The sequence below is a fragment of the Adiantum capillus-veneris genome, chromosome 30, assembly GCF_014529385.1.
Source record: "Adiantum capillus-veneris isolate H3 chromosome 30, ASM1452938v2, whole genome shotgun sequence".
Lineage (NCBI taxonomy): Eukaryota > Viridiplantae > Streptophyta > Polypodiopsida > Polypodiales > Pteridaceae > Adiantum > Adiantum capillus-veneris.
In genome coordinates, this window is record NC_140960.1 from 80339840 (window position 1) to 80351629 (window position 11790).

The 11790-nt window shown below is 40.2% G+C and overlaps 1 protein-coding gene across 1 annotated transcript; it reads right to left on the reverse strand.

Moving 5' to 3' along the window:
• Positions 1-7605: 7605 nt before the first annotated feature.
• Positions 7606-8028, reverse strand: LOC147418281 (uncharacterized). The gene has a single exon (XM_086507092.1). The coding sequence runs from the start codon at positions 8026-8028 to the stop codon at positions 7606-7608; it is 423 nt and encodes a 140-aa protein (XP_086363218.1).
• Positions 8029-11790: the final 3762 nt, after the last annotated feature.

Below are 11790 nucleotides of genomic sequence, written 5' to 3' on the forward strand. Positions count from 1 at the left end.
GGACAAAGATAGTGAGACATTGAAAAGAATAAGGTGGAGGTATGACAAACTGCTGGTCCCCAATGTCTGCAAGGATAAGAAAATGAGGGAAATTTTGTTATACCCCCCGGAGCTAGTGCCATAGCTCACAGTTGTAGATGTCACACATGATGTGAATACAAGGGCAAGGGCAGAGACTATTGCTCGCCAAACAGAGGAAATGAGGGAAGCAGAGCTTAAGGAGAAAGCAAAAGTAGCAGTGGAGTCCCAGAAACAAACAGAGTGCAATGTGACCCTGTCTATAGAGGCAATGAATCAAGAAACTCTACTTTCAATGAAGAATGGTTTGCTTGCAGAGATACCATTTGTAGATGGAACTAGAAAGCTAGCTCTGGAAAAGGTGGACATTGATTTATTGCAGAATCCAGATGCTGAGATTTCAGACACAATTATCTATGCTTGTCTTAAGTAAGTGTTACTATCTTGCTAGCTTTGAAAACTCAGATAATAGGTTTGCTAACTCAGGTAGAGTCTCTGCAGCCTGATCAAAAGTCAACTCCCATTGCACACTCACACAGAGGTGTTTCTCCTTGATCCACAAATGTCTGTAATTATTAGACAAAAGAACAGTCCATCTGGGACCTTTGAGAGCTGGTTTCTCCACTGTGCTATGCTGGAAGTTACTGTGATCATCTTCCCATATGAGAACAACCATCACTGGAGTCTCATATGCCTTGATGTTGACCAACCAGCAGTGTGGGTGTTCAATTCAATAAAAGGAACCCACCCTGAAATTAGGCTGTAAGTGTTTTGTATCAGAAAGTGTTTATTATAGATATCCATGTAAATTTGAAGCCTCATGCTAACATCTTAACATTGCTTTGTGCAGTTGTATAAAGAGGTTGTTGCTTGCCTATGGCAAGCTATGTGGAAGGTATGAACTATACAAGGCCCCAATCAAAGATGTACCTGTCCCAAATCAAACCGATGGGAATTCTTGCGGCTAGAGATGTCTTCTCCATGCAGAATATGTCCTGCAAAGCTACTTTGCATTAAAACCTTTCATGACTAAGGTACCCATTTCGCAATGCATTCAGTTAGTTTTGGTTTAGTCTATAAAAGAATTCTCACCATGTGGTCTTTCAATTTTGCAGAGTGCTTTAAAAAACTACACATATGATTATTTACAAAGATACCGGGTAAGTTTAATACAACACCTGCTTACTATGTCTAGCCCTAGAGAGCTTGAAGATAGCGGCTTGGATGAGCGCACTATTGATCTTACAAAACATGACGTGCCACCACGACAAACCCCTACATCCGATACAGTGGAATCACATCGGGCCGAGGGTGTCATATCAGCAGAAGATGAAAGAGCCGAGGATGAGGAAAGGACAAATGAGCATATGGAAGCTGCTAAGGTTCAACCGGAGGAGACAATGAAAGATGAGGAAAGCAGGCCTAGGGATGAGCAAAATGATATGGATCAGGCAAGGATGTATGAGGCAAGCCGATCAACCTTGAATCAGGCAGAAAGGGCCATGGGGGAGACCCCTGATGAAGATTTGAATGATGACTATGAAGATAAAGCGGAGGAGAGCAACAACGACATGAACACTACAAAGACCTAGTATGGACCCTTGCTACCTGTAGATACGGTTGTTCCGGTAATGTCTATTCAAGTATGGCAAAATATGTTCAGCTTCTAACTACTTATATGTACTTGTCAACTTTTACAGAGGTTGATTATCTTGGACGTCAATGGATTGCTGCTGATGCGGGTGCCTCTCGGTGACAGAGGACCCTTTGAGGATTTGCAAACGTTTCGGATGGGAACTTGTCGAGTCGTGGTTCGTCCAGGAACCAAGGAATTTATTGAGTTTCTTCTTGCGCGCTTCAGAGTTGCCATATGGTCTTCAATGCAAAGGCAAAACTTATCGCCACTAGTTGCAATAGTTTGCAGTGTATGCCAAGCTCACACGTCAGATTTTGCCTTTTTGTATGATCAAAGAAAATGCGTTACCGTTGAGGGCCACTACCATCCTAAAAAACCAGGATTACCTCTTTTGTACAAACCGTTTAGCCAAATCGGTGTACCCTTTGATGCAACTAATACACTACTAATTGATGATACTCATGAAAAGGGAGAACTAAATCCGCCGGGAACAACTATCTCACCCCCTTCTTTCGAGGGGCATTCCTTCGATTTTTACCTTGAAGACATTCTGATTCCATACTTACAGAAATTGTATCTCAGTCCATTGTTCACGGACGAGTTTGTACTTTCTAATGAATTAAGATGATTCTTCTATCTGTCTTTGTCTTGTCTAACATATATATATGTATATATATATATATATATATATATATATATAGAGAGAGAGAGAGAGAGAGAGAGAGAGAGATTTGACGTGGTAAAGAAATGTATTTCAAGCACACTTTTTCACAGGGCACAATTGAAAAATGAGATCAATAAACTTCATGTCTTGAAAGTCATTTGTATACACTTGGGTTTACAAGAATATCTGTTACATTGACACTACTTCAACCCGACCATCCAACTCTTTGCACAAAATATCTTTTTCCCTTCGCCGCATCACCTTACGGCCAGCTAAGAAAAAGGAAAAATCTAATAGTTCCTTGTCCATTGACTCTTCAATGATGTCATTTCGCAAATGCTGAAGACTGCATAGCTCCCTTATTGTAACCACCAATAGTAGGCCATGCTCTTTATCAATCACTTCCACATCCACAGTAGGATTATCTTCCAAACCTGCAGAAACCTGGTCCATAGGAATGTACTTACCGTTTAGCATTTGTGATCGCATATACCAAAATGAGAGTAACAGTGATTGGCTTGCAATCATGTACTTGACAACTAGAGTATCAAGCGCGACCTCGCACCGTAAACCAATCTCTTCCTTTGCATACCATCCTTTGTCAAGAAGTTTGTCACAAGATGACTGCTGAAATGACTTGCACATGAACATAGTTTTTGTAACTCTGATGTTGTAGCTATGAAACAGCTCTATGTAGAGTGCAACAGGACAAAAGTTTGCAATTCTAACCAGTTTGGTAGGAATAGAGCTACGTAGAGACCTTTGTATATCCTTGTAGAGCTTACTTCGCATTGCCTCCACCATTGTTTCCTCGGGAACTGGCCAGTCCACAGTGTTCCAATCGGTTGGTAGAGGCAGTTTCACCAACATGCCATTCTTATTCCCTGAGCTGAGTTGGTAAAAGTGGTCATAAAAAAAGATTCCCTCATCAGCCAATCTTTTGCTGCTCCTCTCTGAGTACTGTAGAGAACCAATATGGGCATGTACAACATGGAAGAGGCCTATTATGCACTCCACAGGTTCCCATTGTTCATAAGAAGAGGGATAAACATCTGCAATATGTATAAGAAGAGTTAAACTAAGAGTATCAATAAGTACAAATGACAAATCTAATATAATTGAGTTGTGAAGAGTAAAGACATTACTCATAACAAGCGGGAGAAACATTGCAAAATATATAAGAAAAGTTATAATGAGAGTATCAGTAAGTTCACATGTCAAGAGTACTTACAATTGCAACGTGGTTGATGTATATCTGATACATTTCCACCGTTTGCTATCACCTCTGGATGGGTAAACACATGCTGAACAAGAACTTCCTTTACAGATCTTTTGCCGATCTCAACTTTGAAATCCAACACCCTGGCCTTCCATGCTGAGCGGTAAACGTTGATACCACTAGACCTCTTGGGTCTTCTTGGTTGCATGAGGACCCATGAACCTTTGTTTATCCTTTGTCCAACCCATTGGTTGTCTGCACTTATTGAAGCTGGTATTGTAATTGAGGATATGCTACTACTTGGCCTTCTAGGCAAAGTGCCGTTGTTGGTTGTTGGTGTGAGAGACAGTAAACACCTTGACGCTCTTGGGCGAGAAGACGTGGATGCCATAACTCTCAGAGAAAAGCTTTAGTGGAGGGAGATTCACTTTGAAAGCATTCTAATGGAGGGAAAGTGTTTTAAAATTCCAATATCTTGTGCGGGCTTAATGGTCACCCTCCAGTACGTTAATGACCATAAGAGAATATCAGAAGTGGGACCACACGCAAGCACCTAAAAGCTCGGTAAAAGGAAGGAAATTACTATGCTACATACCTAGTTTCGTGAAAGTTTTATGCTATTTTCCTATTTTTTGAGTCTTTCCACGTACTTTCCTACGTAACGTAGCCTTCATGCTCATTGGACGCGCTCTATTTTTCTCTCTCTTCATATGGCCCTCCAAATGACCTCCGAAATTTCCTAATGTATGGCTGATCATCTCTACTATAGAAGAGACCAAAGTTCATAGTGCCTTTGAGGTATCTAAAGACACGCTTCATAGCTTGCCAATGCGGGGCTATGCATAAACCTGCTCAAATGGGAAACAACATATTGTATGTCTGGCTGAGTGTTGGATACATAAATTAAGCATCCCACAGCTTGTTGGTAGAGAGAAGTGTTAAATGCATCATCACAATCCTCAATTGAGAACCTGAATCTTGTCTCAACAGGAGTTGAAATGGACTTGCAATCCTCAAAATCAAAACGATGAAGCAGCTTCTCAATGTATTTTTATTGATGCATGATAATACCCCCCTCAACGGAAACAAACTGGATACCAAGATAATAGCTCAAATGACCAAGATTTTTGATCTCGAAAGCTTGTTGCTAATCATCCTTTAGTTCCTCAATTTTTAGCTCACATGACCAAGCCAAAAGCATATCTTCAACATAAAGAACAAGCACAATCAAGTCATTGCCATCTTTGCGTACATAAAGTGTGTTCTCAATCGGACTACATTGGAAACAAAGAGCAATCAAGTGCCGATGCATCTTCTCATACCATGCACATGATACTTGCTTAAGTCTATACAAAGCCTTTCGCAAGCGACATACTTTATGCTCCCGACCTTTAATGGCAAAACCAAGAGGTTGTTTGACATAAACCTCTTCATGTAAGTCACCATTAAAAAATGCAGTTATCACATCCGATTGATGCACTTTTCAACCATGATGAGTAGCCAATGCAACCACAGTACGAATGGTAGTCATGCGTAAGTAGGCGCAAAAGTCTCCTCATAGTCAACACCATATTGTTGCGCATAACCTTTTGCAACAAGTCTCGCTCTGTAGCGTTCAATACTACCATTAGACTTTCTCTTAACTTTGTAAACCCACTTATTACCGATTGCATGCTTACCTTTAGGTAAGTCACATAACTCCCAAGTACCATTCTTGGAAATCGAATCCAATTCGGATTTCATAGCAGCCATCCACTCCTCATTTTCAAATGCATCTTCAAAAGATAGCGGTTCTTCATCACATGCTGTTGCAATGAGAGCTACATCCACAAAATCACTCGATACATGGCGAGTAGATGATCTTATTCTACCATGAAAAGGAGCACTCAACTTACTATCTTGTAAATTTTGCTTCAACCATCTTGGCATTGCTTGTGCATCCCTGATAGAAGTGCGTTCCTCATGAAATTCATGATCAACTTGTACATCATCAATGGGCTGAACTTCATGCTGATTTTCAGCCATGTTTGGATGCAAATTTTTAGCTCTTTGAACCTCATTTGGCTGCTCTACATGGTCATTATCCAGTTTACCACTTTGAAACAAAGGCATAAGTGTATCAAACATATATTGTGACCCAATAGTTGGCTGCGTTTTACATTCAGGCAAGGGATGAGCTGAATTTTCAGCAAATACCACATCACGACTTACAACAATTTTTTTCTGTTAATGGATGATACAAACGATAACCTTTACTTTCAGTACTATAGCCCACAAAGATACATTTCATAGCCTTGTCTTGCAGTTTGTGACGTTGTTATGAAGCCACAAGAGCATATGCCAAACAACCGAACACATGCATATGGCTCACCATCGGCTTTCGACCATTCCAAGCCTCATAAGGTGTAACAACTCTCAAAGCTTTAGTGGGACATCTATTCAAAACATAGTTTGCACACATGAGCGCTTCCATCCAAAACTTATCAGGAAGACGCTTTCCTTTAACCATACAATGTGCCATTTCCAAGAGAGTACGATTCTTATGCTCGGCAATACCATTTTGCTGAGGTGTATATGGCACATCACATTGAGGCATAATACCTTTGTCATGAAGAAAAACATTAAACTCATGCGACATATATTCCCCACCACAATCTATGCGAAAAGTAATAAGTTTGTTGCCACTGAGTTTTTCAACCATAGTCACAAAGCTTTTAAAGCATGCAAAAACTTCATTCTTTGCTTTCAATGGATACACCCAAGTATGGCGAGTAGCATCATCTATGAAGGTAAAAAAATACACATACTTTCCAAAAGATGGACTCTTCACAGGACCACATACATCACTGTGTACAAGCTGTAATTTTTTTGTAGCATGAATAGAACCATCCTTCGGAAAAGAGGCACGATGCATTTTGCCAAGTATACAACCTTCACAAGCATGCTTCTCAATGGAGCCAAGTGTAGGCAAACCAACAACCATATTATGCTTTTGTAAATAGAGAAATCTATTGAAGTTTAAATGACCAAAACGTGCATGCCATAACTCCGTTTCAGCCATAGAAGGAGTACGAACAAGCAAGGCATTTGATGCATGTCTCTCATAAGTGTCCATGCGATACAAGCCATTGCATAACGTCCCAGACATAACAATAACATCAACATTGCTGAAGTCATGAACCATACATTTGGCATCCACAAAATGTACATGAAGACCCGAAGAGGCAATGGTAGGAACCGAAAGCAAGTTCTTCTTTATGCCTGACACATACAAGGAATTCTTGAGAGTCACAACACCCCGATTTGCAGCCGTAAGCTTTATGTTCCCAACTCCAATGATAGGGTAAGAGGCATTATTTGCACAAACAACATGCCTCCCTTTGGTGCATTTTGCAAGGACACAAAAAACTTCTTACATGATGTTATGTGCTTGGAAGCACCACTATCAAAGTACCAATTGAGATCAACCTCACGCACTGTCATACATGTAGAATGTAATGAAGAATCATATGTGCATATAACAACACAAGCCCAAACATCTTGAGCAAGATTAGCTTTATCATACTTTACATTACTCGTGCTCTCAATGATAGACATGCCCGATTGCTTCTTCCTATCATTACGCTTTGCAAGCTTTCTACATTCCTCATTGGTATGTCCCGACTTCCGACAATACTTGCATCTCTTCTTTTTCTGTGAATCACCATCACTAAAAGAATTAGTGGAAGAGGGAGTTTGGGGCTTTGGTTTTGATGTGCCCAAAGCTGGTCCGGACTTGCTTTTACCTCTTTGAGAGATAGCAAGTGCTTGAGTTCCCTCAATCAAACCACTTCTATTCATTCTAGATTTCTCTTTTTGTAAGAGAAGTGACACAACCTCATTAAAAGTATACATGTTGGTATTTCCTTTTGCAACCAAAAAAAGAGTAGTAGCAAAGCTTTGAAAAGAATCTGACAACCCTTTAAGCAAAGTGGAGATGAGAGAATTGTCCGAGATAATCTCATCTATGTTTGACAATTGCTCTTTCAAATCCTTAATCTTTGTAACATACACATCAACGGACTCACCTTAAGCCATATGAATTTCCTCAAGTTGCTTCCTCAAGTAAGCCACACGGGATTCATTGCGCCCGGCATACAAAGAAGCAAGTACATCCCAAGCTGGCTTAGATGAAGTGCAAGACCGAATGTGCGGAACAATATGACGCTTCACGGAAAGAGCAATCAAAGCATGTGCTTGGGCATCCTTTCTATCCCATCTAAGCTGATCCTGTGTAGGTGGAGAAGATGAAGAAACAACTATTGAAGAGCTACTTGCATTTGTAATAGTAGAAGTAGAACTGCCAAGTCTCTTGTCTACATCCGCCACAATGTTCCATAGTTGCTTTGCAACAAGCACATGTTTCATCATGTAAGACCACATCGGATAATTGGTCCCATCAAGCTTATCCTCAGCTTGAAGCATGCCAAACAAGTCATTGTTGCTTGCCATAGCACCCACAAATAATAAATTGGCAAGAAATGCACTCCCAAAAAAGCTTGCAGAAAATCTGCAGACCTGTAAATGCTGTTACAACAAAGCCTTAATGTGTCTAGAAATGCTGATTCATGATATTGTTGTTGTGTAGTAATCGTTCTTAGCTTCGTTTTGAGTCCTAGGTTGAGCAAAACTGACACCCAGAGCACCCGTGGCGAGCAAAACAGTGACTAGCTGTCCAGAGGCTGCACCTCTTGTAAAACCTAATATGAGGTATGGAGGAAGGAGAATGCTTGTGGGAGCTAAAGAGCCTGCTTTGATACCATTTTTGGATGAAGAAGGGAGTAAGGGAAGCTATAGACGCACACACACACACACACACACGTAGATGCACACACACACATCAAGAAGCTTGATAGCTTGAAGCTCCCTCACTTTGTTATGAAGAGTTCGAGTGTGAGTATGAGAGAAAGATACTAGTCTCCCTAAGCACAACGTACCACCAGACATGCGTATAGTGTGTATATGTGTTTACACGAGAAAAAAACCTCTAGCCAGCACTAGAGTAAAAAGTGCCCGTGTATAGGGAAACGTTCACATCAAAACTAACCGAGGGACACATGAGTGTAACAGGGTTCCCACCTCAAGCATAGTCCTAGCTTGCCTAAGTTTAGGTCGGGTTCCCACCTCAAGCACAAACCTAGCTTGCTTAAGTTTAGGTCGAGCTCCCACCTCAAGCTCATCCCTAGTTTGCTTAAGGTCAAAGGACTTTTAACACTAACCATTGGAGGTCTTTAATGAAGCTAACCCTAAGGTCTTTTAAGCTTCATTAGATAACCTTGCTCTTTGATAGACCATCTCTCATTTGGGCCCCTTTACCATTGGCCCCGTGTTGAGATAGATCCGTAAGCACATGTCTATATTCTAACCCTTTTCCCATTTATTATCCCATATTAAATGATCAGTTTAATATGAGAAAATCATTTGGGTTGGTTAGATATTAGATATTTAATGACATTACCTCTCTCTTGAAATCATAGTCGTCCTCGACTATGAGGTGAAAGAGATAAAGTCATAGTCATTAGTCAATTTGTCTTAGCGGGTAGAGGATCCCTTTTTACCCTACGACATCATTCCAAGATGGATGACTAATCCATTTGGTGCTTGGGAGACATAGCTGCCGCAAGCATGTCTGCTCTTTAGTCCATTTCATCCTCCCAAGTAGAGTGACAAATTCTACATGGTGTTTGAGAGAGGTCGTCATCCCAAACATGATTCTTAGTATGCATACTACTGAAATTTGTGCACAATAAAGAGAGAATTATTCTTATAAGACAAAAACATTGATCATTTAAAAGAAACATGTACATTTGGTTACTCTAATGTAGCATTGTAAGTGTTAACAAGGTTCATACTATCCTTAAGTTGGATTCCTTGCATCCATCTAGCATCTTCAAAAGGATAATTTTTGAACTTAATAAGATACCATCAGATAATCTTACCATGTCATAGTACCTTGTCTTCATGCCGAAGGATAGCTTCGGGTTGTAGTACCTCTTCTTGATCTTCGATTTCGGGAGGGTCTTCAATAATTGGTTCATTTGGAGGCTCTCCTTTGTAGGGCTTGAGTAGGCTCACATGAAAAGCACTGTGTATGAGTCAATGGTTATAACTTGAGTTGATAAGAAACCTCATTGATCGGATTCAAAACTTGAAAAGGACCATAGTATCTTTTTGCTAGTGTAGCATAATACTTTTGATGGCCCGTAGGATTTTTTCCCGTTGTTTGCCTCAATCGAGCCTTAGGAAACTTAAGTAAGACCCAATCATTTTCTTTGAACGTTAAGGCCCTTCTGTACTTGTCAGCAACAACTTTTTGCCTTAGTTGGGAGATGGATATAGCCTCCTTAATCTTTTGAAAAGATGTTTGCACGTCACGGCTATACTCATTAGCAGCGAAGATCTTCCCATGTACTTTAAGTAGCAAGGGACTTTTAGATCTTCCCTTTATGATTTCAAAAAGTGTTTTCCTTGTAGAAGTATGGATAGTATTATTATACACATACTCTACAAGAGGTAAGTACTTTTCCCATTGTGAGCATTGATCTACTTCTGTAACATAGGTCTTTAGTAAATCAAGAATTGTAAGATTGGCTATCTCACTTTGGCCATCTGTTTGTGGGTGATAGGCCGAAGATAAATTCAATCTTGTACCTAGATTTTCGAAGAGACTTTTTCAGAAATTACTGGTCATTCTAGGATCTCTATCTGACACGATGGATGTTGGCAATCCATGGTGTGTGAAAATTTGTGATATGAAGAGAGTTTCCATTTGGTGTGCCTTAATAGTCTTCTTGAGAGGGATAAAGTGTGCTTGCTTGCTAAACCTGTCGACTATTGTCCACATTCCCGTATTCCCATGGATAGATTTTGGTAATCCAAAGATAAAATCCATGGATATACTCTCCCATGGTGAATTAGGAATTGGCAATGGATGGAGTAATCCAGGTTGCTTCCCTCTATCATACTTGGTCTTTTGGCATACTTCACATTTTGAAACATACTCTTGTATGTCCACTTTCATGGTTGGCCAATAAAAGTACGTCTCTACTCCTCTAAGAGTAGGTTGAATTCCTCTATGCCCCGCATAGGGAGGAGCATGGGATTCATACATGACTTTCTCACGAAGGGAGTGGGTAACACATAACCTATTTCCATGGAGAAGATAAACATCCTGCAAGGTGAATGGTTCCTCTTTCTTCCCCAAAGCAAGGGCTGACATTATGTCTTTAAAGTCAGGGTCAATAGCATACTCATCTATCATAGAAGATAGATCATTGTGAGTTGCTATTGACACAGCATTAACTTTTGGTTGTCGTGAAAGTGCATCAGCCACTTGATTATGCTTGCCAGCAATGTGAGCAATGTGAAAATTAAATTGTGAAAGAAAATTTTCCCACCTCATTTGTTTGTCGGAAAGCTTTGTTTGCATCATGAAGTACTTGAGACTTTGATGGTTTGTTCGTAAGATGAATCGAGTCCCCAATAGATAGTGCTTCCATGTGTCTAGGACATGTAGAAGAATGAACAACTCTTTCTTATTAATGCCTAAGACCCGTTCATCCATGTTGAGCCTTCGGATCTCATATTCTATGGCATGCCCTTATTGAATCAAGATTGCTCCAAGGCAATCACCACAAGCATCACATTGGACCTCAAATGGCTTTGAGAGATCCGGAAGCATAAGAACTGGTTGGGAGATAAGCTTCTCTTTGAGCTTGTCAAAAGCACTTTGCTCCTTAGCAGTCCCTGAATACTTAACGTTTTTCTTTGGTAAGTCATGTAATGGTCCTGCTATTTGAGAGAATTCTGCTATGAAGCGTCTATAGTATGCACACATACCAATAAAGCTTCTTAGCTCATGTAGATTCCTTGGATTAGGCCATGCTTTTATTACCTCCAACTTTGATGGATCCATACGGATACCATCTTGAGAGATAATATGACCTAAGTATTGAATCTCTTGAAGGAAAAATTCTCTTTTCTTTTGATTGAGAAAAAGCTTATTCTCCCTTAATGCTTGAAAAATCACTTGGAGATGTTGCTTGTGTTCCTTCAAGGAATTAGAGTAGATGATGATATCATCAAAGAACACTCCAGTGAATTTGCGGTAGGGTCTAAAAATTTTCTCCATTAATTGATTGAATGTAGGTGGTGCATTAGTCAAGCCAAAAGGCATCACTAGATATTCATAAAGGCCAAACGTTGTACGAAACG